Source organism: Astyanax mexicanus, chromosome 12 (genome assembly GCF_023375975.1).
Source record: "Astyanax mexicanus isolate ESR-SI-001 chromosome 12, AstMex3_surface, whole genome shotgun sequence".
In the NCBI taxonomy this organism is placed as follows: domain Eukaryota; kingdom Metazoa; phylum Chordata; class Actinopteri; order Characiformes; family Acestrorhamphidae; genus Astyanax; species Astyanax mexicanus.
The window spans coordinates 43,039,522-43,067,356 of record NC_064419.1 but is presented as its reverse complement, the minus strand read 5'-3'; the positions used below and the strand labels follow the sequence as shown (position 1 = coordinate 43,067,356).

The window sequence follows — 27,835 nt, the reverse complement described above, 5'->3', positions numbered from 1 at the left end:
GGATGAGGAAGGAAACCCCATTAATGGGTATTAATATTGCAGCAGACCAGCAACACACAGCACAGCTTTACTGTTTACAACCTGCTTTTGTTTGTTTATTTTAGATTAAAAAGTCTAATAAAATGTGCTCTTAATAGTTTAGAATAACACTGACTGACGTGACTGTGTTGTAATGTCCACGTTATAGGACAAGGCTGAAGTTAGCTTCTTATTTGTGACAAGTATATTGTGTTTGGAGTGTATTGTGCTTGTATGAAAAAATCTATTTTGTGAAAATAATGACTTATTATCTCAAAATATTTAAAGAACATTTTGAAATAATGACTGTGTATAACAAAACATTGAGATAACATCTCAGAATAATGATTAAGTATATCAAAACAATGTAATAGCATCTTAAAACAATGAGATAACATCTCAAATCTTTCTAGATTCTTACTTTTTTGTACAATTAAATGACTGTATTTCGTAATATTGGTTTTACTAATATTTTTTACTTTGTGCCTTTTACATGTTTTGCTTTGTTTATAGAGTGTCCTTGAGAATTGTAAACAGTGATATATAAACAAAATGTATTATTATTATTACTATAATACAATGACTCAAAATAATAAGATTACCTCTCAAAATAATGGCTTAGTACATCACAATAATGAGATAACATCTCAAAACAATGACCGTATATCTTAAAACAATGGGACAGCATCTCAAAACAACAAGAACATCTTAAAACAATGAGATAACATTTTAAAATAAAGACTTAGTATATCAACGCAATGGGACAGCATCTTAAAACAATAAGATAGCACCTCGGAACAATGAGAGCATCTCAAAACAATTAGATAACAATTCGATTTCAATGTAGTGACTAAGTATCGCAAAACAATTAGAGAACTCAAAAAAAAATCTCAAGATAATGACTTAATATGTCAAAATAAGGAGATAAGATCTCAAAATAATGAGATATCTCAAAATAATGAGAAAACAGCTAAAAGTAATGACTTTATATGTCAACATAATGAGATGAGATATCAATATAATTATTTTGTATCTCAAAACAATGACAGCATATCAGAACAATGAGAACATCTTAAAACAATAAGGTAACATTTTAAAATATTGACTTAGTATCACAAAGCAAATAGATAACAATTCAAAATAAAGATAAAACATCTCAAAATAATGAATTAATATGTCAAAATAATGAGAGAATATCTCAAAATAATGACTTAATATGTCAAAATAATGAAATAATATGTAATAATTATGTAACTAGATCTCAAAATAACTACTTAATATGTCAAAATAATGAGAAAACATCTCAAAATAATGACTCAATATGTCAAAATAATGAGTTAATATCTGAAAATAATGAGTAAACATCTCAAAGTAATGACATAATATTTCAATTATGTAACGAGATCTCAAAATAACTACTTAATATGTCAAAAATAATGAGAAAACATCTTAAAATAATGACTTAATATGCCAAACTATTGAGAAAACATCTCAAAATAATTAGATAAGATCTCAAAATTATGACTTAATATGTCAACAATTAAATAATAACAATTAAATTTAAATATAGTGACTAAGTATCATAAAACAATTAGAGAACTCAAAATAATGAAAACAAAATCTCACGATAATGACTTAATATGTCAAAATAAGGAGATAGTATCTCAAGATGATAAGATAATATCTCAAAATAATGAGATAATATCTAAAAATATATGAGATAATGAGATTTTATAATGTATTTTTATTTAGATAGGAGGGTATGGGTTTCCACAATGCAGCTGTAAAATTTCCAAACAAAGAAATATAAAAAATAAAGTGTCTGTCCCAAATAATAACCTTAATTTAAGATACTCTGTGACTAAAAAATCAGGCGGATTAAGGGGGCAGATGTGGCTCGTTCTGTGTTGGGTGTTGTTTCCTTCCGGACGACTTTGGAGGGAACACCACGCAGTATTAAAGAATACAGTCAGTTAGGATAGTCAGTTATTCAGCTAAAGCTCGTTTATCTGAGAGGTTCGGCAGTTGGTCATGTACCGCTGTTTATCCAGGTAAGAATATGAGTTATACAGATAAAATAACTCTTCGGTTTGCCCGATGTTTAACGTATTTACTTAGTTATTATTGTCAGTTACACACCGAGACGAGCAGGTGACCTTTGGTACACTGACATACAGCAAGAAAATGCTGTGATTTTTGCAGTGATTAAAGTTTCACAAATACTTAAAATATATAAAATCTTCAGATACTGGCCTTCTGCACATACTCTGCATAATGACAGAAACAGTCAAGCTATATGCACTATTAATAAGATACAGCAGCATGTGTGTGTGTGTTTCTGCAAATATTTCTGTGCATGTGAACAATCTGAATACATTTCTTCAATTTGAACTATTTTATTATTATATTAAATATATATAACTTACTCTAGATGAAAGTACTTTTCATTAAGCAGTGTGTTACAGTCGGTTAGACAGACATCTGGTAATATGAGGTGTTGTGCAGTTTGGGTGTTGGGTGGTTTTGTGAATTGTGTTAAGTAGGGGTGGGCAATATTATATTGTCTACAATATATCGTGACACAGAAATATCATGATATTAAAAATCCATATAGTGATAATCAATCAATCAATCAACCTTTATTTTAACTCAGATGTACATTGAGGGCAGCCCTCATTTTCAATGTAGCCGAGCATTTACAAAAACAGGGATTGACATGACAGAGAAAATAAAAGCTAAATTTAATTATTGTAAAATAGCAGTAAATAAAATAGAAAAAAAATAAAATAAAATAAAAATACTAAAATTAATGATTATAAATAAGTATGGTTTAATTGAGAAAAAAATAAAATAAAAAGAAAGTAAGACTAAAGTAAGATAATAGAGATGTTCTGTCTTAAAAGTAGTCTATTATTTACTGTGAAGCTTTAGGTGTATTTATTGTATAATTGTTTTAGTTTGCAGTTTATATGCATGCACTAAATATTCTGCAATATTATTTGCTGCATTATATTATTTTATGCTATATTATTTATTTTGCCACATTATGATTATACTGTTATACTATTATACTATATTCCTGAAATGAATTAATTATTTTTAGTTTTCCTATATCGCCAAGTATATCGTTGTCGCAAAAATACCCTGAAATATCGTGATATTATTTTAGAGCCATATCACCCACCCCTAGTGTTAAGTATTTTAATAACAAAATTGTGTTCTACTGTACATACCCAGCTGGCACACAACCGACCTTCAACGTTGAAATGTGGTTGAAATATGATTAAAGTAATGTCTGTTGTTGTTTTAATGTTGAACTAACATTGAATCAACATAATGTCCTCAGCTTTGTGCCATTTGAATTAGCATTTTACGTTTTATCACCATATAATAAAAAAAAATGGTTGGATGGCGAAATGAAAAAGTGGTTTTATTATTTACATTTGCATATTTAACATTTAATAGTAGTCATGTGCTGCATAATTTACAGTTTACAGCATGTCTCAGAAGAACATTTCCCTGAAATAACAATGCATTTTTTAACAGCGTTTTCTGTCTAAATGGAGGAAGAAGCATTTCAAACACACCACGACACCAGCAGCTGTTATGGGCCATAGGAAAGATGCACACACCGGCTGCCTTTAACTCCTTTTTATGTTGGTGCATGTATTCCACCAAGACCAGTCCACTGCTGCACTGGACACTGAACACTCAGCAGCCGAGCTGGGCTCTCCAGTCTGTCTTACACCGCTACACGAGCTCCTGGACATCCAGAAAAAATGTGCCAAGTGCCTTTCCAGTAATAGATGGTGTTTTTCATCCAATACACAGGCATGTGTTCGAAACAAATTTACGAAACAGCCAGATATGCCAACAAAGGTACGTTTTGCTTATAACACTATAATTTTTGTATAATTCGAAGGTTGCAATACATGCAAAGAGTGGTTTAATGCAAAAATAATATATTTAAAGGGGAACACACCACTTTGATAGTTCTTTATAGTATAGTGGTCTTCTTAGTGTTTATGTGCAAATGCAATAATGGTAAAATAGTGACCTCTGTAATCATTTGGGTGTAACTGTGCCATTTATGTTACGTACATTTTAAAATGCATTCAAAAAAGCATATTATTGTTTGTGACATAATTTCACATTAAACTGCTCTTCAATACTTTCTCTTTTATTTATTCATCATTTCATTTGGCAGAATTCTTAATTGCACATGTTTACATTATTGCATAGGCTATGTTACATATAGACATTACATAATCACTGGTAATTATGTTAATGCCAGACAGTCTTTTTTTATCTGTGTTGTTTAAATGTACTTATTATAAATTCCTGTCAAGTTAAACGTTATTTATTTCCCCAGGTACCAGGAACAAAGAGATAAAGTGTTAAAGGGAGGTGGCCAAAATGCCATAACACGACACACACAGAGGAACAAGAAGATTCTGGCCCGTGACAGAATCCGCATGCTACTGGATGATGAAGATTATCTAGAGCTTTCTCCTTTTGCTGGAATGGGTTTAGCCTATGGAGACATTCTGTCAGCTGGCGTAATCACAGGTACTTCAAAATCACATAAATTTAGATTTACTTTTATTGCTCTTTTTACAGATGATGTTGAATAGCAGCTGAACAGAAATCTGGTAGGAGGAGACAAAATAATTAAAAACAATAAACATAAAACATAAAACTCCCTCAGAACTGGAGGAAGAAACCTTCAGGGGAGCCTCCTATAGTCAATTTTATATTTTTATTCTTACAAACTATTTATTAGAAAGTCCATCATACTGCCAAATAGGTCTATACTGTTCAGGTGCACTGATATAATAGAAATAGTGGTGGTAGGAATAAAGATTGTAAAAAAAAAATTGTTGCCATGATAATAACTAGAAAAGTGCATTTTCTTTAAGGAAATTCAGGATGATTGCACAGCTACTGTGATTATCACCGGTGGTTGCTAGCTAGTTGCTGTGGTATCCTAGGTGGTTGCTAAGATGTTGCTAGGAGGTTGCAATGCTATCTCATGTGGTTGCTATAGTATTGCTAATGTGTTAGTGGTAGCTTAGATGTCCGATGTCACTAAGATGTTGCTAGGTATCCCTGGTCATTGGTATGATGTTGCTGAGTGGTTGCCAAAGTGTTGCTGTGTTATAGCAATTGCATGCTAAGGTGTTGCTAGGTGATTGCTAAGTGGTGTTTTGTTATAGCTGTTGATTTGCTAAGATGTTGCGGTGTGGTTGCTAAGATGTTGCCAAGAGGTTGCATTGGAAAGGGATGTGTTGCTAAAGTGTTGCTAGGTGGTTGCCATGGTGTACCAGATGTAAAAAGAGTGGCTATAATAATAATAATAATAATAATAGAAACAATATCAATGTCAGTAATGAGAAAATTAATAGTTACAGTCCATGTAAACTTTAATATAGTCTGTAGTAAAGGCTAAGCAAAAAAAACCTGAGGCAGGTGGCAGAACTTGAACATCTTCAATGGGCTCATGTTGCAACAATTGTACCCATGTCCTCTTCCCTCTCAGAATTACAGTATATTGCCAGACGTATTCTGCCTTTTTATTTGGGGATGTAAGCTTTGGATTGATCTGCTTGGTCATGGAAATCCATTCCACAAAGCTCTCTATATTCAACTGTGTAGGGGCTTGAAAACTAGAGTTTTATTTGACAAATTCATATAACGCACACTTAACAGACTGGTTTCTCTCACACATTGATTTTATAAGAAATAGAAATAAGAATAAAAAATAAAAATACAAATTTTCTAGGTCTTATATAGTGCAAACAATAAGTGCAAACCACAACCAGTCATATTAAGACTAGGGTTTGTTTTTTCTCCTAAATCTCTTGTAATTTAACTATGCAGAACCATAACCAGTCATATTAAGACAATGCTTGAAGTGAAACAGCGACAGAACAGTTTTTAAATACTGTACAGAGCTAAGGGATTAGTACAACTACCTATGAAACAGTCACATGTAGGATTTACTTACAGTATTTACTAGGGCTGTGAATCTTTGGGACAGTAAGAGCACTGTCGCACGGAGTTTTTTAACTGTACCGCTGAGCTCACATACTGTCACGCTGAGTTTTTTTAACTGTACCGCGGAGCTCACATACTGTCACGCTGAGTTTTTTTAACTGTACCGCGGAGCTTACTTACTGTCGCACAGAGCTTTTTAACTGTACCGCGGAGCTCACATACTGTCACGCTGAGTTTTTTTAACTGTACCGCGGAGCTTACTTACTGTCGCACAGAGCTTTTTAACTGTACCGCGGAGCTCACATACTGTCGCGCGGAGTTTTTTAACTGTACCGCAGAGCTTACCTACTGTAGCGCAGAGCTTTTTAACTGTACCGCGGAGCTCACATACTGTCGCGCGGAGTTTTTTAACTGTACCGCAGAGCTTACCTACTGTAGCGCAGAGCTTTTTAACTGTACCGCGGAGCTCACATACTGTCGCACGGAGTTTTTTTAACTGTACCGCAGAGCTTACCTACTGTCGCGCAGAGCTTTTTAACTGTACCGTGGAGCTCATACTTAATCTCGTCACACTGTTCTTAAACTATTCTAAAGACCATGTAAAGCTTGGAGGTCTGTAGTAAATGACTGACTGAAATACTTAGTAGTGAGGAGGAAATTTCACGACTTGACTTGTTGCTGCACAGGTGCTGCATTCTATGACGGTACTACACTGGAGATTCTGAGAGAGACCCATCCTTTCAATAATGTTTGTAGAAATGGTCTGCAGCGTGATAAGCTGTTGCTTTTATTATACACCTGTGGACATGGAAGTGATTGGAATCTAAGTTCAGTGACGCTTTGAGTGTGTGAGTGAATACTTTTCGCAATATATTGTTTTTATTGACAAATTTAGTTTTTTTGTGTTTGTCTACACAGGTATTGGTAAAATAAATGGGATCTGGTGTGTGTTTGTTGCTAATGATGCCACAGTGAAAGGAGGCACAGGGTACCCTATATCAGTAAAGAAACAGCTCCGGGCACAAGAAGTGGCCATGCAGAATCGTCTGCCCTGTGTGTACTTGGTGGATAGTGGTGGTGCATTTTTACCTCTTCAGGTAAGTTGCATTGTAAATATCCTCAAAATTGAAGCATTTAAATTTGTACGTCCTGATACACCTGATATATTGCTTATATAAACATCTAGTACAGGAAGTAGCATGATGAGCCTTAACATAAACAAAAGAGCTATTACAACACACTTTCACTCATCTTTACAGTTTAAACAATATACACAGTATACCCTATAACAATACACATAATAACTTACACTATAGACAAATATTTCACAGAACAAATATCTATAGTGTGTGTGTGTGGAAGTGAGGAAATAGTCCACTGTTTGATACACAAATAAATGTTCACTGTTATCATTTTCCATTACATATCTTCCTGTATAGGTATATTATCTATGAGCAATATATTTTATTGATATTGTTGTATACATGAAGTGCATTTCCAGAGTTCTTAATATCATAACATGTTATGATGTTCTTCTTTCTGTTACATTTGTTTCTGTATTCTCTAATAATGCTTTTTCTTTATCATTTTTCACAATTTTGTGCAGCCCTAGAGTGGACGATTATTGCTACTGCAAACACACTTACAAGCACACACTAACAATTACAATTTAGTAAAAATGACTCTGTCCACAGGCAGACATCTTCCCTGATAAGAACCACGGTGGCCGCACTTTTTACAATGAAGCTATAATGTCAGCAATGAAGATTCCACAGGTGAAATATTTCATATTCATATTATGAATATAATTCATAATATTTTGATTCATATTATTCATATTATTTTTTGATATAGTATTTGTGTGCTGGTGAACTGTATTGATAGCTGTGTCTCACGTATTGTTTATCTCATAAGAGCCCAGACCCTATTAAAAATGTTTTTTTTTACTATGGTCACATGACTGTAAATATTTTAAGGCTAAAAATGTAAAAATGTCCTAATGTAACACAAGCTGTATTTTAACATTTTGTTCTAGAATGGTGTCAGAATTATTAATATGGAATGTAAACCTTTAATTAAAACATTTGAATTTATTAATTTTATTCCCCAGCACTAATCCAGCACTTCTACATTCTGTAAATAACATCAGATGAACAAACACACATTCACTATCTGACCTCTGATGCTCTTAGGATGTGTAATAAATGTTATTTAGAGAATTTATTAGTTAATATGACAGAGAAAGAATACTGTAGGAAATATTCTGCATTCGTCACAATTTGTCACTCTTTTGGGTTAAAGTTATTTTAATGATTGTTTTTTTTACAAAACACCATGGAAAACCAAGTGAAAAGCCACAAATTCTGTTATTTTTGTGTCTCATCTGCAGGTGTCAATGGTGTGTGGATCATGCACAGCTGGCGGAGCATATACACCTAGCATGGCAGAGGAAGCTGTCATAGTTGACAGGATAGGAACCATCTTTTTAGGTGGTCCACCCCTGGTTAAAGCTGCTACAGGTGAGGAGGTAACTCCTGAAGAGCTTGGAGGGGCCACTTTACACTCAAAGTGAGTAATTTTTTTAAAACATTGGCTGTGACTGTATCAGAAATGAAATCCTACATTATTGTGTGTACAGTGAGTGATTAAACACAGTGTTTAAAAACTCCAGCAGCACTGCTGCTGTATCTAATCCACTTATTGTACCACCAGCACAACACACACTAACACCTCATACACCACCTTCACCATGCTAATCAGTGCTAATCACTGCAGTGCTGAGAATGATAATAATCCACCATCCAAATAATAATAATAGTAGCTGCTCTGTGGTGGTTTTGTCTCCTGTGAGGTTCTGAGTATTGAAGAACAGGGTGAAAGGAGGATAATAATACAGTATACAGAGAAACAGATACAGGTATACAGTGTGTAGGTATAGACTTAATCATATAAGTGTCTTATAAGATCAGTGAAGTAGTGGTTCTAGATCAGAGGTGTCCAAACTACGGCCCGCGGGCCATTTGCGGCCCGTTTCCTTTTTTGGAGCGGCCCGCGAGGTATTTTAGAAATAGAATGAAAGTTGGCCCGCTGTTAAGCAGGTTTTTATAATGTGAGATTCAAAGTTTGAACTCTAGGTGTCAGAAACGAGCCAAAGAGTCGGAGAGGGTGCGCATTTCTAGCGCAGAAGAACGGGGCAAAAGAGTCTAAAAGTGGAGAGAGTGCACATTTCTAGCGCAAAAAAAACGGGCAAAAGAGTCTAAAAGCGGAGAGAGTGCGCATTTTTAGCGCAAAAAAAATGGGGCAAAAGAGTCTAAAAGCGGAGAGAGTGCGCATTTCTAGCACAGAAAAACGGGGCAAAGAGTCTAAAAGTTGCTGTAATTAAGGAGTTTAATATTAAGAGACATGAAATGAAACATCAATTTGAAAAATCTTAGTTTACACAACACTGTCAAAAATAAAGATAGTTAGTCAAGTAAAATGGTGTGTAAATGAAAAAAAGGAAAAAAAGTATTATTTAAAGTGGTATATTTCTTTATTTGTTTTATTACAGAGTCTGTGGCCCGTGACTTCAAATATATTTCTCCTTCTGGCCCCCAACAAAAAAAGTTTGGACACCCCTGATCTAGACAGTAAATCTTAAAACAAGATGGAGTTACATCACAATAACAGATTTCATTGGTTATATAATGTGTATATGGTTGGAGCTACTCTTATGTTAATTCAGTTTAGATGTTATTTTTTAAAACAGCAATTGTAAATCGTGATGTTAATGTACTAAACTAAATGTAAATATATTTTTAAATCAGAGTGAGTGGCGTTGTGGATCATTTTGCTGCTGAGGAGAAGGAGGCATTTGAGTGCGTCAGAAACATCATCTCCACTCTTAACTTCCGCCTTCCAGAGGAGAGCACCACTGAGGTCGAGGAGCCACTGTACCATAATGAGGACCTTATGGGCCTTGCTCCACTGAACTACAGTTACAGCCTGGATGTCAGACTGGTCAGCAGAGCAGTTTGTTTGATTTAATCATTTAACATTATTAGTTGCTTTTATTGATCTTTTTTTTCAGAATAGTTTTTTACTCAGAATTAGTTGGCAAATGATTTTAGCTGATGATTAAGATCCGTTTTCTTACCGGAGCTCTAAAAGAGAGCACAGGGTCATGGGTAGATGGCGCTCTTTCCCCACATCAATCCAAAGAGTGATGTCGCTCAGCACAAGGGTGTTTGTGAGCTTGTGTTGGGGCATCACTAGTGATGAGGGAGTCCTAATGAGTGGGTTGGGTAATTGGCCTTGCAAATTGGGGGGTGAAATGGGATAAAAATTAGAAATAAAATAAAAAAAAGATACATTTCTATTTAGTCTCAGTCTTGTATTTTTCATCAGTAGCGTGCACAGACATTTTGGGGGGCAAGTGCTCAGGGGGGAAAAAGGACACTTTTTAGCACACGTGGAACACTTCATTATAAAAAAAATTACACACACATGTTGAATGAAATTTGACTTTTATTTGTAACATTCTCTAAACGGGAGTTTTCAATGGAAAAATGTCACACCACCAACTGATAAAATACATAGTAGTTTGGTGCTGTATGAGACATTTTACTGCACAACAAAAGGATTTCACGTTGGGCTTAGAGGGCAAACCGTAGGGTTTTACTTGATGTGTATGTTACCTGGCTGGTGGGACACGGGGGAGAAGAAGCCATTCTGTTGCCGTGCATGCTGTGCTGAAGACTCGCTGAACTGAACTGCTGCTAAAGCGCATCTAGTGTGTCTTGCGTGCGACCGCGCGGGGTCACGTGACAGAGGAAGAGAGAGGTCGGGTGTGTGCGAGCTGATTTCAGGGTATTCTGTTTTCAACCGTTTTTAATCGCTCAGGTTTTCAAAAGATCATTTCAAGCCGACCTCAATAAAATCTTAATAATAATTATAATATATATATATAAAAAAAAACGAAGTTTCAGAAGGGCACTTTGGTTGATAAAGGGCAGAGTTGTTGGTGCTTTAGCACCTGATGTCTATGTCTGCACGCCTCTGTTTTTCATATATTGTAGTGTGGGACACTTTTTAATAATTTACCATCACTAGTGCCATAAAATAAAAAAAAGGTGTTTATCTGCTAAGGCTAAATTAGCATGATCATCTTGATATCTTTGACTTTCTCTCCCTGTGTGTCTCTGTTCGCTAATTTTTAGATCGTGAGCCGACTGGTTGATGGCAGTCGTTTCCAGGTGTTCAAGGCCCGCTATGGTACCCCTCTCCTTACTGGGTTCGCCAGAATTGAAGGGTATGAATACATTATTATCAGCTTGATAATATAAACAGTGTACAGCAAACAAAAGTGCTATTGGGAATTCTTACTGAAAAGTTTTTTTTTTTGTTTATTTTTGTTATGTAATGTAACAAGATTAGATATTTAGGATATATAGGAAACAGTTCTTGTGTTTAGGAAGCATGACTATTTGAAAAGTGTTTTTGGGGCAAATGAGACCAAAATAGGTCTTTTTGTTTTAAATGAAAGGCTTTATGTTTGAAGATTGAAAAAACTCAGCATTCCAGCATAAATATCTCATCACATCTGTAAAACATGGTGGTGGTGGTAGATAACGACCCTAAGCATACAAGTTGTTCATCCAAAGAATGGGTAAAGACTGAGAACAAGCCCTGACTTTAATCGAATAGAAGCAGCAGTTCATTGTAAAAAACCCACCAACATTGCCAAGTTTAGGAGAAATAGGCTTAAAAGTCCTAGGTTGATGTGTTTTTTTGTTTATTTTTGTTTTACCAGACATCTGGTTGGTATTGTGGCAAACAATGGGGAGCTGACATACGAAGCGTCTCTCAAAGGTAGCCATTTTGTTCAGCTGTGTGACCAGAGAGACATTCCCCTAATCTTTCTGCAGAACACAGCTCCAGAGCCTGCCCACACTTTCTCAAAAAACAAGGTACAGTACGGATGCCACCAGATGGAGGTAGTAAGCTAATTTTGTGAAATCTCATTTCCTCCACTTCATCAGTTTCTGGATTTATACAGTGATGAGTTAAAGTTTAAGCCACCCTGGTTGTGTTTGCTTCACAAAATTATAAAACTTTTGTACAAACAGATATTCAGCTCTGGAAAAAATAAGAGAGCACTTCAGTTTCTGAATCAGTTTCTCTGATTTTACTATTTATAGTATATGTTTGCGTAAAATGAACATTGTTGTTTTATTCTATAAACTACTGACATTTCTTTCAAATTCCAAATAAACAGATGCAGAGCTTTTATACGTCAAAGAAAACAATTTAGATTCTTAAAGTTTAGAAATCAATATTTGGTGGAATAACTCTGTTTTTTAATCACAGTTTTCATATATCTTGGCATCATGTTCTCCTCCACCAGTCTTACACACTGCTTTTGGATAACTTTATGCTACTTACTCCTGGTGCAAAAATTCAAGCAGTTCAGTTTGGTTTGATGGCTTGTGATCATCCATCTTCCTCTTGATTATATTCCAGAGGTTTTCAATTTGGTAATATTAAAGATACTCATCATTTTTAAGTGACTATTTGTTTCCACACCTTACTTGGGGAATTTGTGGGTGCTTTATGTTTAAGGTACTGATTGAACTACAGTGGTAAAAACATTTGAGGGCTTTAATGTTATAAAAAAAAAAAAACTATTTTTTATTTGTTTATTTATTTATTTATTTTTAATGTTTGCACACACAATTTGAACTATTTGCAGAAAAACACCAGCAAAGCGTGAGACTTTGCTCAATTAAAATTTGTTTTATATGAATTAAATGTACATTTTATTTTAAATTAGCAATATTACTTAAATGATTTGAATTTCAGGGTTTCCAAAAGCTCATGGCCTTTCTAATCCCCTTGCCTTTTTTCTTATTCATGATCTTGCAGAATATGACAGCGGTTTAGAGCGATCCTTTTGGAAAGGATCAGTATAATATTGTAAGAACTCAGCACTTGACCTGATTCTGTGTATCCCAGGCAGAGTCTAACTCTAACAGACTCAAAGCTCAAGGATCCATGATGTCTGCTGTTGCCTGTGCTTCTGTTCCTAAGATCACTGTGGTCATCGGGGGCTGTCATGGTGGAGACAGCTTTGCTATGGTTGGTAATGCAATGTGTTTTACAGTGTTTCAAGATTTTGTTGGATTGCTAATTAATTTTGTTTAGCCACAGCAAGAAAACACTGTTTTAGAATGCTTAAGCACTGTAACAGCAGTTATTTAATTTTACTGCTTTCCTTCCTTTGTGTTTTTTTTTTTTTTTAGTGTGGAAGGGCTTTTGACCCCAACTTCCTGTTTCTGTGGCCCAATGCTAGAGTGTCGATTGTGGCCCCAGGGCACGCTGGTGCTGTGGTGCAGGAGGAACATGATGCCCAGCAGATAAATGAGCTGTAAGAAGCATATACTGCTCTGAATTTCTGTCCTGGGTCAGATGATCGCTGCACAGACTCAGGAAATGTTATGATTATGATTATGATTAGATCAGTGGTGTACATTTACCCAGTAATGATAATTATATAAAATTAAATTTATATATTTGTGGTGATGTATGGGACTCCATCCCCATGTTTAAAATAATAATGTGTTCTATATGTTTTTATTCAGACTTGAAGAAGAGAGTTCAGCTTTCTTTTCATCAGGCAGACTATGGGATGATGGAGTGATTCTCCCACAAGATACAAGAAAGGTATCTATAAATTATTTTTGATACCAATATGATACTAATAATGGTAATTAGTTAGACAGAGGTCAAATACACCATATTTTTTCATGTATTTCTGTGATTGATGATCTAAATCAGGAGTGTCCAAACTTTTCTTGTTGGGGGCCAGAAGAAGAAATAAATGTTCAGTCACGGGCCACAGATTTTGTAATAAAACAAATAATGAAATATATACTCTTTTTATAATAATACATTCATTTTCTTGATTACCGGTACTATCATTTACACATCATTTTACTTGAGTGACTTGTTTATCTATCTTTATCTATCTGGCAATGTTGTGAAAACTAAGATTTTTCAAATTGCTAATTTTTCATAATGCCTCTTAATATTATACTGCTTCATTACATCAACTGATTCCTGACATATTAAACATTTCCCTCTAAACTCAATAAAAAAAATAGTCATTTTCCCAACGTGCCTGAAATTTTCTGCATTCGCTGTCTATTTTCCATTTCTTTGGAGTTGCCATATGCTCCAAAAAGCTCCGGAACATTAATGTTGGCATATGAGGAGCATTTTACATTGGGTTTATGTGATCGCAACACCTAGCGTTTAAACTCTGAATCTCACATTATAAAAACCTGCTTCACAACGGGACAACTTTCATTCTATTTCTAAAATACCTCGCGGGCCGCTCCAAAAAAGGAAACCCTAGTTTGGACACCCCTGATCTAAATCTTCTGGAAAATTGGTAAAAACAGTTTAAGATTGTCCAACCTACAGAAGATGCTAAGTTCTAATTCATGTGAAGTTCATATCATTTAAGTCCAACTCACCCAGATTCATCCTGTAATCTAAGATTAAACCAAATGTAACTGGAAAAAAAACCCTGTAAAATCCAACCAGACTATAGGAAGGAATATAAAATCAGTTTTAAAACGCCTTTATTGACTAATTTACTTGTTTTATGTTTGGTTAGATATTGGGGAAATGCCTCAGCATCATTCACCAACAAGAATATCAACTGCAAAGGAAGAAGCAGCCCACTCCACTTCTCCGAATATAATGCTACCTCTGAACAAATCGTCTCACCGATTTTTTTTTATTTAGTTTTATTAATGAGTACTGTAGTGTTAATTTAACATTGAGTGCAACTAAATGGCAATAATGCACTCTTGTAATTTTTGCAATGAATCAAGTTAATATTTGTATATAAAGATGTGCCTTATGTGTTTCTGTTAATGTGATTAGAATGGTCCTGATAGGAAAAACGAAGCTACCATGTATTTGCAGACCCGCTAGCATTAGATTGGGTGTTAAGGAACTGGGCATTATACCAAGGTTTCAATATGAACAATACAGCCCAGAGGTGCTAAATTAAGCTAAGTACATATTCTATTTTATTTATCTTCTTATTTTATATTATTTATCTTTGGTGCTAAATCCCCCCTAAAGTGCCCCTTCAAGATCAGTAGTTGTTTATAGTTTCTGTATTTCCTGATTACTGAATTTCTCCAGTACACATTGGAAGAAAGGGTTTTTAAGAGAAGCATGAAGAAAAACTAACAACTCCAGCTAACAGAAAACATTATAAGAACATTTAGCAATGTTTAAAAAGGTTCCAGGAATTATGGCCTGTGACGTTATTAAAATAATGTTCCTGTAACGCAGGGTTGCCAGGTCCAACAAAAATATCCAGCCCAAAGTCAGTCTAAAACCCGCCCTTTAGAAGCTTAAACAGCCCAAAATATATGTCTGTCAGACGTTTGAAGCAAATGACAAAAAAACTGAGTGTACGACTTAGTATTTTTTTATAAGGGATATATTATCAGTATTGATATTTATCTTTGATTAATAATTTTGTAACATTAGTGTTTTGTTTTAATAGTTATTTTATAACAGTTTATATCCCAGTCAAGAACATTTAATAGTAACATAATTAGTTAAAAAATGTTTTTTTTTGTTTGTTTTTTTTTAAGTAGCCCAAAAACGCATCCCGCCACCCTTGAATTTTCACCCGTGACTGGATTTGCAAACAAGTCCAATTTCGAACCTGGCAACTCTGCTGGAACGTAAAATAAAAATTCAAACATTGAGAGAAGTAATGTTGTTGCGACGTTATCAGAACATTTTAAAACTTTACATGAAATGTTCTAAGAACATCTAGAAAACAGAGGCGTTCTGTCAAGGTACAGGGCGAAAACCTAGCTCCAATAAAGATAAAATCGAAAAGCTAAAGATGCCATCCTGGTCACTTTTTATTATATAATATTTAAGTTGACAATGCATGTCCTCTAAAAGACTAAATTAAGATAATATCAGTGAATGTTAATGTATAAATAGTGCCCTAAAGAGAGCAAAAATATTATCCAATAGAAAAAAAAGGAAAAGACCGATGTAATTACAGTCCTGGAGACACATTTAATTGATAGTGAACACAAAAACACTTTTTTCCTCCCCTTTAAAATAGGCTGACAGAAAGTTGCAACTCTTGTTTTTTTTTTTATTCAGTCTTTTTTGAATGCATCAAAATGGAAAATAATATTCAAGTCATTAATAGCAAAAGATGAGATATAAATGAACTGCAAAGTACAGAAGACTGTTATAGTCATGTTTTACTATACAGTTTACAGTTGAGAGGTGGAGTTTGAGAGGGCCGTGGTAAAACCATTGGCTCCAACTGGTTTCTTTCTTTTATAAAATACAAATTACAGTATTATAAAAAATACAACAGTTTGCACTGACGATTTGAAAACAAAATCAGATTTCAAATAAAACACAATGATCTGTTTTACACAATGTGTTGAGAAAATCACTACTTAAGAAAATATTGTTGGAACTAACAAACATTTAAACTGTACACGAACTAGCGTCTTATTAAGAAAAAGTGCAGCAGTAAACTCATTCATAATAAGTCTCTTATATTTCAAATGAACACTTAATACAAAATGATGAGCCCTTCTATTTACTATATTAATCGTTTCACCTTTTGGGAGAAATCAGTTATTATTTTTTTTACACAAGAAAACATTTAAATGTGCTGTATTTAGTGGTACATTTCTTCAATCATGATGGAACTTAAATTAACAGATTTTTTTCCCCAAAATGAATAGGGTTAAAATACACTGTAATAATACATTACAGGAAAATTCAACCATAAAGTACTGTTTCAATCAAATACAGAACATTGCTGTGGGTACTCTAAATACAGAGAAGCACCCATATGTGAGAGCTTCCAAATTACAGTAACTAATTGTAAAAAAAAAAATAATAATAATAACCTATAGAATCTATTTAATACAATTAAAGCACCTATTATTCTATAGTTTTATTCAGATAGAGTTCTTTACCTCACATTTATAGTAAAAAAAATACCTTAATTGAACAGCTGAGATACACTAGAAAAAATATTTTGTTTATGGGGGCTACTATCCCATGGGTCCCAGTTGGTTAATTTAGGTACTATTTATTTATAATATGGAGTAAACTCTACACAAAAAAAGTGCAATTTTTCACAATTCCCTCAAATGTATTGACTGGATAACCATATTTTTCGCACTAGAAAGTGCACTTAAATTTAGTTAATTTTCCCCAAAATCAACAGTGCGCCTTAAAATCCTGTGCATCCTGTGAATGTATTCTACCAATCAGGTATTAAGGAGCCGTAAAGCCACACCACTGAAGTGCAGCGTTATAAAGGAGTTTCAGTTTAGTTCTCCAGCACAGAGGCTGCTAAGCGCTTGCTCTTTTGTCGATTAGAGGTCAGTATTATCAGCCTGTAGCCTGCTGCTAACCCAGCTAGCTCTACTGGAGCATTATTAACATTAGCGGCAAGACCTGCTGAATTAGAAGAAACTATGGTGCAACCCTGTACCTTACTAGTGTTGCATAATGTGCCTTATAACACGATGTGCCTGATTGTATTAAAATAGACCAGAAAATAGACATTTATTGAGGTGCCCCTTATAGTGCGAGAAATATGGTAAACACATTGTAAACAAGACAACAGTTTAAATACATTTTCATGTTTAAGTTCATCAGTGTATTCAGTTACCACGGGGAAACAGTTTTCTCAGAGCAAAGCTGGGACTTGTGTAAAGTTATTACAGATCTCAGGGCAGTGTATTAGTCATCTCTGCTGTACCTCACTGGCACGTCTAGGCTTCTTTGTACATGCCATGGAAAGTAACTGGAATGATGACATCAACCTCAGCCCGTGCTATTTCAGTTAGGTCTCTGGCGTTGAGTATTAGAAGGTAGGCTGGATGCTGGTCGGCCCCTGGTTTTACCACTATGGACAATAGAACACCTGATGATAAAAAAAATCAAGAGTTAGAGATCACTACTCCAGTCAGACATGTATCTTAGTAAAGATAACTGTGTTTTAAATGATAAAGTAAACAACTTATCCAAAGAATAATCTGTTGACAAAAGTAAAGGGCTGGAAGGTAATTTAATATCAATCAGACATGCTTTGTGTGTTCCTGGCAGTTTTTTTCTGTGGATTTTATATTGTTAATACTGATTTTGGAACAATACTATATAGATCAGGATTGTAATATTTTGTGATAAATACATTTTGGCCAAATTATCTAGTCCTACAAAGTCTACCATTTAGGCTACCGGTAATCATATTTTGGTTAAAAAAGGACATTGGGGATAAAAAAAGTGTTCGACACATTTCATCACGTTACACCTGCAGATGTAAATGTATTTTACTGGGACTTTATGTGACAGACAAACACAACGTAGCAAGTAATTGTGAAGTGAAATGCAAATGATACAGGGTTTTAAAATGTTTCACAAATAAACATCTAAAAAAAAGTGTGGCATGCATCAGTATTTACCCCCCAGAGTCAATAAATAAATGAATTCAGATCATTACATTTAAAATAATAATAATAATAATAATAATAATAATAAAAAAAATCAGATCCATAAATTCAAATCTATTTGCCCTAAGTATTAAACATCTGTTAAATTTATTTGAATTTATGGATCTGAAAATGTAGATCTGAATTATTTTTAAGTTATTTGAAATTTTTTTCAACAGCGAATTTCACCACCACAGTTCAAAATACACAAAAAAAAAACACTGTTAATATTTCATTGTATGAATTACAGCAATAAATATTTTAATTTTATCAAAGTCGGGTGAATGTAATTAAAAAAATACAAAATGCCAATTGAAATACTTCACGTCAGCTTTTAAATTACATATAAACCAATGTAACACTGTAGTTAATACCAGAGATAAACCTTGGCTCTTACCATCGTCCTCATCTTCAGCATCTGGACTTGGCACAAACAGAGGCTCGGATGGGTATGAGTCTGGTTCCTGCCAAACCTGAATCTCCTTGCTCTTCACATTCAGCTTACAAATCTACACACCCACAAATGCCACAGAATACAAACACTGAGTGAACACGGCAAGACTCGCTGTAACCACATGTGAATATTTTATTTATACATCATTCCCACCTGGTCAGGAATGAAGTGGTTCAGTCCGAGTCCGTAGGCAAAGGTGTAATCTTTCCCACTGTGTTTACTGTAGTTGATCTGAGGAAACTCAAATGCTGTAATAGAATGGAAATGTGAGAAATGAAAAACAAGAGTTATGTTCTGTAGATTATACCAAGAGTCAGTCTTTCATTCTCTTGTTGTAATATAAGAGCATTAGCAGAGGGAAGCATGAAGTGCTGTAAGATTTTGTGGGGAAAAACTGCACTGACTTTAGACTTGATAATAAAACACAGTGGATCAACACCAGCAGATGACATGTCTCTCCAAACCATCACTGATCATCAGTGAATTTTACATTTCATTTGTAAATTAAGGGATCAGAGTCTGGAGGAAGAGTGGAGAGACACACAGTCCAAACTGCTCGAGGTTTAGTGTGAAGTTTCTACAATCAGTGATGGTTTGGAGAGACATGCCATCAACGCATAAAATAGATCACTCTGTGTGTAATACATCTATATAATATATGAGTTTACCTTTTAGAACTGCATTATTGAAATAAAGTAACCTTTTAAATGATATTATATTTTTTTGAGATGCACCTTTTTTTTTTTTTGCAATGGTCAATGATTAGGTATGGGTATGCCCATCAGGCTTATATTATATAAAGTATTATATTATATAAAGTCAGTCAGTCAGTCAGTCTTCCTCTTGCTGCTAGATATGTACTGCTGTGATGTTTAAAAGTGAGCGCTGGATATTTACCCAGTCGTGGTTCTGAGAAAATGACCTCAGGCTCAAGCCAAATGGTCCCATCACTGCACAGGACAGCTGTGGCTGTGGTGTATGGAAGTGAGATCAGGTTCTTTCCCTGTTCTTCCTGTCAATCAGTAAAAACAAAATATATATAAGAAAGCTAATTAACAAAAGCAGTATAAAATACAGTATAAAAAGCCTAACAATAAATTGGGTTTGAAAATAGTTAAATTGACGTAATTAAAAATGCTGAATTCCAAAGTTTTTGGTGACGACAACAATTGAGAACTCATTCTCTTACCTGGTAGATGTCCAGAGGAAGCACGTATCTCCGTACTTCTGGCTGTGGTGCCTGCATGGCGGTTTTCTTCACCTCCTCCCAGTTCTGCCTTAAGTTTGCCAGGTACAAGTAGTTATACACCAGTTCCGATCTGTCCACAAAAGACAAGACCACAATAACGAATAATTAAAATTTATTAACCATATTCAGTTTATAGTTATTTTCATTGTTCCACAAAAGTCATGGAATAGCAATAGGTAGGCTAATAATTAAGTGTTATCTCAGGGGAAAGCTTGGGAAAGCACAGACCTAATTGCTTGTTAAAAGTAAGTCCAGTGGTCTAAAGGGCTGCCATTATGAGCGGGAGGTCGCAGCTCATGCAGCTTTGCCATTAGCTGCCGGCGCTCAGAGGGAGCACAATTGGCCCTGCTCCCTCCGGGTGAGTAGATGGCGCTCTCTCCCCACATCACTCCTACGGTGATGTCAGCAGCACAGGGCGTCTGTGAGCTGACATATTGGAACCGAGTTGCTGAGCTTTCCTCCGAGCGTTAGCGCTGTGATGCTGCTCTGCAATGCTGCATTAGCAGCAGCTTGAAAAGAAGCTGTGGCTGGCTTCACATGTATCAGAGGAAGCTTGTGCTAGTCTTAACCCACCTGGTGTGTTGGTGTGTTAGTGATAGGGGGAGTGGGTAATTGCCCGTGTAAATTGGAGAGAGAAAAAAAAAAGTAAATGTATTGTTTTAATCAGTTTAGTCAGCAGCTTACCCTTTCCAGGTGCACAGGTCCACCACTATAAAGCCATGGTCTTCATAACAGTTTATATGATGGAACAAATTAAAAGCAGATGTCCTGAATTTGTGGTCAATATATTCCCCAGGATCTTTAGTAGCCAAATGAAACCATGTCTGGACAGAGAATACAAATACTCAGCATATACAGAACAAACAATTATATATTACTGTACATCATACACGTATGAATAAAAGAAAACTTACTCCCATTTTGTCGTTTGTCTCAAAGCAGTCCATATAATTTGTTCCTCTGATGCTCCATGAACTCAGAAATTTCAAGAGGTGTATCTTTATTGGAGTCTCAACAAATACAAGGTACTTGTCTGTCATACCAAAGCTGAAAAAAAAATGTAATTAAATGAATGTGTGATAAGCTAATCGGTAAACAATAAAACAATGGTTTGTCAGAAAATAGTTTATTTGTTTATATATTAAATTGCTTATTTCAATAAATACAAATTGTATATTTTAAATAGTATTCTAATAATTCTAAAAAGTACACTGCCTACAAATAAGTTTGGGACAAAGACACATTTTTCTATTTTATGCCCCTCTATTTTCTATTTTAAATCAGATCCAATCAATCATGATTAATGTATACATTCCAGACTTTAAATTTAATTTGGTATTACATAGTCCCCTGTTTTTGATCTGAGACCTTTTTTTTTTTTTTAAGTATAGCCAAGATTATTTTCTGCAATATTATCAGTGTACGTCTTCCTTGGCCTACCAGTCCCTTCGCGATAATTGAGCTCCCCAGTGCGTTTTCTTTTACATGACAGTCCACAAAATTGATTTAGGCAATCCCAAGCAATGACTAATGTCTCTAATGTCTTTATTTTTTTTTTGCTGTCTCATAACACCTGCACTGATTGAGCAAATATAAACCTCGGCCTAAACATAATGGTGCCCTTAAAATTAGAAAATTTAAACTGTGAGCAGAGCGCTGTATATTCTCTGTACTAATTAATGACATTAAATATTTTATTAAAACCACAAGAATCAAAACATTTAATATAATTCCTGATTGTTTTTTTTTATTGACATCTCAGACCAGAAATATTGACATAAAAAAAATAAAATAAAAAGTCACCTCACCTGTGCACATAAGATGGCTTGAATCTCTCACTGCTGGGGAACTGTACAACAACTTTGGACTTCTCAATGGGATCAGATTTGTCTGAGTATCAAAACAAACGAATTCAACAAAATCCAACAATAAACCCCCCAACATTTTTATATATCTCTAATGTTTATAAGTGCCGCACTGACCTTTTTGCGCTGGAGGGATTTTGACGATGTTGTAGGCCAGGGACATGTTCTTCCCAAAGCAGTTTCCAATGTTGTAGACTGTGCCGTCTTGCTCGATGTGTGGGTGCGCAGAGATGCCATTGATTGAGACATATTTGCACAAGTCTACCTGTAATCAAAACATACTTTAAGAGATTTACATGCCTATATCTAATAATACTGAACTCATTTTTATTTATACAGGGACTAAAGGATTAATTCGTTTGCTGCTATAATAATGAATTCTACTAAAGTACTGTATATTATCTCCCTCAGTAACTACAGTGTTTGCATATTTTATAAACTGAATGCCATACCTATAGCTCTGCTCGGTTTCTCTGATTTTGCTATTTATAGGTACATGTTTGAATAAAATTAACATTGTTGTTTTATTCTATAAACTACGGACAATATCTCTCCCAAATTCCAAATAAAAATATTGTCATTTAGAGCATTTATTTGCAGAAAATGAGAAATGGCTGAAATAACAAAAAAGCTTTAAATAAGCTTTAAAATCTCAAATAATGCAAAGAAAACAAGTTCATATTCAAAAAGTTTTAAGAGTTAAGGAATCAATATTTGGTGTAATAGCCCTGGTATTTAATCACAGTTTTTTTGCACCTTGGCATGTTCTCCTCCACCAGTCTTGCACACTGCTTTTGGATAACTTCATGCCTGCACTCCTGGTGCAAAAATTCAAGCAGTTCAGTTTGGTTTGATGGCTTGTGATCATCCATCTTCCCCTTGATTATATTCCGGAGGTTTTCAATTTGGTAAAATCAAAGAAACTCAGAAGTGGTCTCTTGTTTTTTTTTTCCAGAGCTGTATACGTCACAGCATGTTACATACCTCTGGACCTTGTACTCACAACACACACCCACAAAAGTTGCTGTGTCTGCACTGCACTGTCCTGTATGTCAATTGTGTAATGTCTGCAGTATTTATATTTTTTCTAGCTCTATTTGTTTCTGTGATATATCATGTCCTTTCAGCATTTAGAGCACTGCCTTATTAATAACAGGGTTGTAGGTTCAGTACCCTAATTTTGCAAGCTACCAGTGTTTGTTTAAAGGCAGTCAAGCAAGTAAGCAAGGTGAATATGGGTGTCTTGTTTCTAATGTTACATATTAACTCTCCCAGAACCTATTAGAAACACCTATAATATTATCTGTTAGCTGGGATTGCATGTTCTTTTTATCTCAATATTATTATCTGTAGCTAGCATTACAGGTGGACTTAGCCCCACATGGTTTCCCCCATGTCTGATAAAGCATTAGAGTGGCAATAAGAGACAAATTGGCCAATTTTCTATGGAAAAAAATTGATCAGGTGCCAGCTTGGGCATCTCTGTTTGCAAATAAATGATTAAGAGCTTCTACATCAAGAAATCTTGATAATGTGTCTTAACAAAAGCCAAGTTGTGGATTCCCTTTTGCTCTTTTAGTAGTAGAAATGAGTGCAGGTTTGACGTGCCTTCTATGCCACCCCTATTAGACAGTAATGTCCCAAAAAGCACTGTTTCCTGTGGAGACGAAGAAATTTGAAGAAGTGTAATTTGGTGCCCAGTATGTGTCCTCACAATTGGATAAAGTGTATTTGATGGCACAAGACTAAGTACATTATAGAAAGTAATGGAACAAATTTTCTCTTCTATTCATCTATTCCTTCCATTAATCTTTTCAGATTTAGCCCCACTCCCTCTAAATTGTGCCCCCTGTTGTGAAGTAGGAGCACTGCAAAACATTATCCTAAGCAAGTGAAATTAACTAGTTTATAAACTAGTTAACTAGGCAATAAATATATATTTTTTTCTCTGATACATTTTTGGTCTTACTAAGCATCATAAGTGTAAGATTGTTTTACTTATTTTAGGAATATGATCTTATTCAGTCTCACTTAGAATTTTCACCTTTTTTGAAGTAATTTAGACTCAAAATAAGCACAAAAAGTTACTAGTCAAGTTACATTGATTCTTGTGTACGAATTTAAGCCACAAAATAAAGTTTTTTTTTTAATTGATTTAAGCTTATTTCACTCATTTTGAAACTTTGTGATTGCTTACTTAAAAAAGAAATCTTACTGAGAAAACTTTGCTCACCCCATTTACTTAACCTGAACATTTATTAATTTACATATAGCTTTTGCCAATGTTTTTTTTTTTTTTTGCAGTGAGCCCATTTTTGTAATGTTTTACAGCCTGAGTCTGCCACTGCCAGGTTTACCCATGTTTTACCCATTAATGTTACATTTAAATAGGTGAAGGAAGTGGACATAAGCCAGGAAAACAAATACTGACCTTTTTTACTGCTTCCAGAGTGTCTGGGTCGACTTTGGTAATAAAGTTGGTTTCTGTGCAGGCATAGAAGTCCTCTCCAATAGGGTAGACATTCACTAGGCAGTTGTCTGTCACTTCAATGCCTTGGAAGTAAGTAAAAAACCTGTTGAGCCCAAGACCCAAGATAATAACAATAGTAAGTATCCTGCTGTGTAAACAACAGAGTTGTTAACAAGAGTGTTTTATAGCAAACCTGGAGAAGATGTTTTTGCAGGGATCTGGGAAGGCTGCAGTACCGAATTCAGTGATCACAATCCTTTTCTCAGTCATAGCTCGCACGTAAGCATCAGTTCTCAGAAACCTGTAGTTAAATATCATAGTTAGTCATGGATTAATTTGTTAAAAATGATATACAGTGAAACATTTTTTTTCCATGAGAGGAAATTACTTCTACATGCATTTATATGAGATGCACTAATAACTACACTGACATGCCAAATTTAACAGGACAGAAACTAGTCCCATTAAACATTATGTTTCATGACTTTTAAATATAAACTGACCTGTAGGACATGTGTTTGTGGTGCTTCCTGCATTAATTGTGGATGTGACTTCTGTAATGGTTGCTTGCTTGTTTGCATTAACATTTATAGCCAAATACTGTGGGTCACAATCATTGGCACCCAATATACTGCCATCCACTGTGGGTGGTAATGCCTACTATGCCATATTCCCAATCTATATGTGTGTCTTTGAATTGAGGAATAAAAAAGCCTGCACAACTTCAGAAATGGAATTTTCCATCCATTTGGCACTTACAGTCAGGCCTCACTCCAACTTGATCTTTGATCATTCACATCATTATGCCATGAGCTGGCCAATGTTCCACGTATACAGGAGTGGCTATTCCCAGTCCTCCGAGATAACATTTGATAGTCAGTTTACATACTAATATCCTAATGTCCCATGACTTTTAGCATATCAGTGACAGTATGCTGCCCTAAAAAGCCACTGACAAAAGTGTGAGGGACACCTCTAACATCAGTGTTCTCAAGTCTCACGCTTTGAGGGTGTGACACACGCACCTCAGCGAGTTCACACGCTCACACATGGTATTTCTCACGCCTGCCAATCCATCGGCTGTGTATTATAATGTACTCTCGTTGAGCCAATCAGAATAAAGATCGCTCTGTTGTTAGGCAGACCTAGTCAAAGAGGGTGGAGTTTCAGTTCATGAACAACTGAAGAACTGTGCGCACCGACCCCCCCACCCAACCCACCCCCGCCAATCTCACTCCCACCAAACTTCAAAACTTGAGAGCCCTGTCTAACATGCTATGTTCATGTAGTGCCATCCTACTTATGCATGGAGATGTGCACAGGAAAATTTAGGCTTTACCTGCGATAGTAGGTGACTTTCCCATTCTTCAGGTCAAATTTGTGCATAAGTGCTTGGCCATCAAACAGATGGTTAAATGGTTCATCACCAATTTCAAAGAGTCCAGGCCCCAGACGGAGTAGGCTGCCCTTCAACCATGATGGAATTACACCTAAGGGAATAAATTAGTTCTAAGTTCTTGGTCAATACTTCAAAATCTTACTTATTTACTTATTTGGAACGACCGTCCACCTGGAGAACTGCATCAGGCACTGATGGAGTTGACCCAGCACAGAGTGCCAATACGACACAATTCAGACACCAGGGCAACTTTTAGGGTATGCAATTTTCTGGGCAATTTAAAACCCAATTTAGCGTATCTCCATGTCTTTGGACTATGGGAGGACACCCAGGCAGACAAAGTGAGAACACGGAAACTCCACCCAGATAGGGACTTTAACCCAGGACCCCAGCACTAGGTGGCGAACGTGCTAACCACTAAGCCACCGTACTGCCCAAATCGTCTAGATAATGTAATAAAAGATAAGTTACACTGAAAAAAAGTATATTACACAAAAAAAACGTCTTCCCCAATAAAAAGTACTGTTGGCAGTGTACCCCTTGTTGAGAGATTGCCATTGATTATGTATTCCTTCACATGGCAGGGCTTCCAACTGGCATTTTCAGCAGGATAATGCTCACCCACACACTGCAAGGGTGTCCCAAGAATGTTTCTACCAGTTTGCAAAACATTCCTAGCCTGCTGTGTTGCCAGACTTATTGCCAATTGAGCATTTGTGGGACACATTTTGAATGCCAGCTTCAGCAACCTACAACTGCAGATCTGAGCAGGATCTACAGGTCCAGCTGAACAACATCTGTGGGTAAATGTTCTGCAGGATACCATACAAACCCTGTATGCCTCCATGACCAACCGTATCTCATCTTGTATCCAGAATAGAGGTGCCAAACAGGGAGGTACTGAATAATTTCTCTATTTCAGTCTAATATTGTAATCACTTGCATATATCATAATTACATTATGCTTTAGCGTTTTAATAAATAAAATATTTTTTAAAAATGCAATATAATCAAATAAACATACCAGTAACATTGGCAGGTATGGGCTCAGCCAACTCCTCACACGACTCAAAGATTTTTTTGTAGCCACCTGCAGGATGCTCAATGCTGCCATAAGAGAAAGACAACATTCACACATTTATTTTTGTAAAATGCTGTAAAATCCATTGCACAAAGAAAAGGAAAACAAAAATACAGATATGGTCCTGTAGTATAAGATCTACTTAAAGGATCACAGTGATGCTACACCTGTTTTAGAGTGAATCAATACAATCAAAGCTTGTATGCAATGAAACAAACTTTTAAATGAGTAAGGTAGAACATAATAATGTCACATTCATTTAAATAAACTAACTCACCGGCTGACCATGTTGCTTTGTGGATGGGACTCCACTGTGTTGAAGTGGTGCAGGGTTCTGTGGTTCTGGGCATATAATGGAAGTCCATTCCTAAGCACTGCCATGGAGTCTTAGAGTTGCCTGAGCCAATCAGCAAACACTGAAACAAAACCCCCTTTGTGCCCAAAGACCATCAGTGTTTCCACTGAGGTTTTCATGAAAATGAGCTCCCCCTCTCTGGAAACGTTTGCAGTTCCAACTAAAACAGAAAACACTCTGCAGACTTGTGAAAGGTGTCTGTAAAGGATGGATAGTGCCTTAAAGAGGCTGAAGAAATGGCATGCACAGAATTATGGTTTTAAACTATCACTAAAAAGCTCAAACAAGAAAAAACATAAAAGGACATTTCATTATTTACAAAAGAATTTAACTTCATAATTGTAATATAACATCAATGGGTAGCTCCCCAAGCAAGAATTAAGTCTGGTAATG

At 35.4% G+C, this 27,835-nt stretch overlaps 2 protein-coding genes across 3 annotated transcripts; one reads left to right on the top strand and one right to left on the bottom strand.

The window, feature by feature from the left end:
* Positions 1-1,949: 1,949 nt before the first annotated feature.
* On the top strand, positions 1,950-15,933 carry LOC125806041 (biotin-dependent 3-methylcrotonyl-coenzyme A carboxylase beta1 subunit-like). The gene is made up of 13 exons (XM_049485514.1): positions 1,950-2,069; positions 3,565-3,897; positions 4,391-4,587; positions 6,934-7,112; positions 7,710-7,790; positions 8,405-8,583; positions 9,822-10,014; positions 11,214-11,305; positions 11,807-11,963; positions 13,009-13,131; positions 13,296-13,420; positions 13,635-13,716; positions 14,675-15,933. Exons 1-13 carry the CDS (start codon positions 2,050-2,052, stop codon positions 14,759-14,761), a joined length of 1,848 nt encoding a protein of 615 aa, XP_049341471.1. The 5' UTR covers positions 1,950-2,049; the 3' UTR covers positions 14,762-15,933.
* A 359-nt stretch (positions 15,934-16,292) lies between these two features.
* LOC125806042 (retinal Mueller cells isomerohydrolase) lies at positions 16,293-27,577 on the bottom strand. Of its 2 annotated transcripts, XM_049485515.1 has the most exons (14): positions 27,365-27,577; positions 27,031-27,113; positions 25,947-26,097; positions 24,801-24,908; positions 24,569-24,710; positions 22,255-22,402; positions 22,081-22,162; positions 21,187-21,319; positions 20,957-21,096; positions 20,213-20,342; positions 19,921-20,035; positions 19,177-19,271; positions 18,967-19,078; positions 16,293-18,004 (listed from the first exon to the last, which is right to left on the bottom strand). In XM_049485515.1, exons 1-14 carry the CDS (start codon positions 27,466-27,468, stop codon positions 17,853-17,855), a joined length of 1,695 nt encoding a protein of 564 aa, XP_049341472.1. In that variant the 5' UTR covers positions 27,469-27,577; the 3' UTR covers positions 16,293-17,852. The 2 variants fall into 2 exon arrangements, with proteins under 2 accessions (XP_049341472.1, XP_049341473.1); XM_049485516.1 differs by lacking the exons at positions 25,947-26,097; positions 27,365-27,577 and having other exon boundaries at positions 27,031-27,117.
* Between the last annotated feature and the right edge of the window lie 258 nt (positions 27,578-27,835).

Coding starts and splice junctions, on each gene's coding strand:
- LOC125806041 (XM_049485514.1), top strand. CDS start 2,050: ATGTACCGCTGTTTATCCAG. Junction 3,898..4,390: donor AGCCAGATATGCCAACAAAG/GTACGTTTTGCT, acceptor TTATTTCCCCAG/GTACCAGGAACAAAGAGATA. Junction 7,791..8,404: donor CAGCAATGAAGATTCCACAG/GTGAAATATTTC, acceptor TCTCATCTGCAG/GTGTCAATGGTGTGTGGATC.
- LOC125806042 (XM_049485515.1), bottom strand. CDS start 27,468: ATGGCAGTGCTTAGGAATGGACTTCCATTATATGCCCAGAACCACAGA. Junction 27,114..27,364: donor CAAAGCAACATGGTCAGCCG/GTGAGTTAGTTT, acceptor CTCTTATGGCAG/CATTGAGCATCCTGCAGGTG. Junction 18,005..18,966: donor TGCTGAAGATGAGGACGATG/GTAAGAGCCAAG, acceptor TTTTATCATCAG/GTGTTCTATTGTCCATAGTG.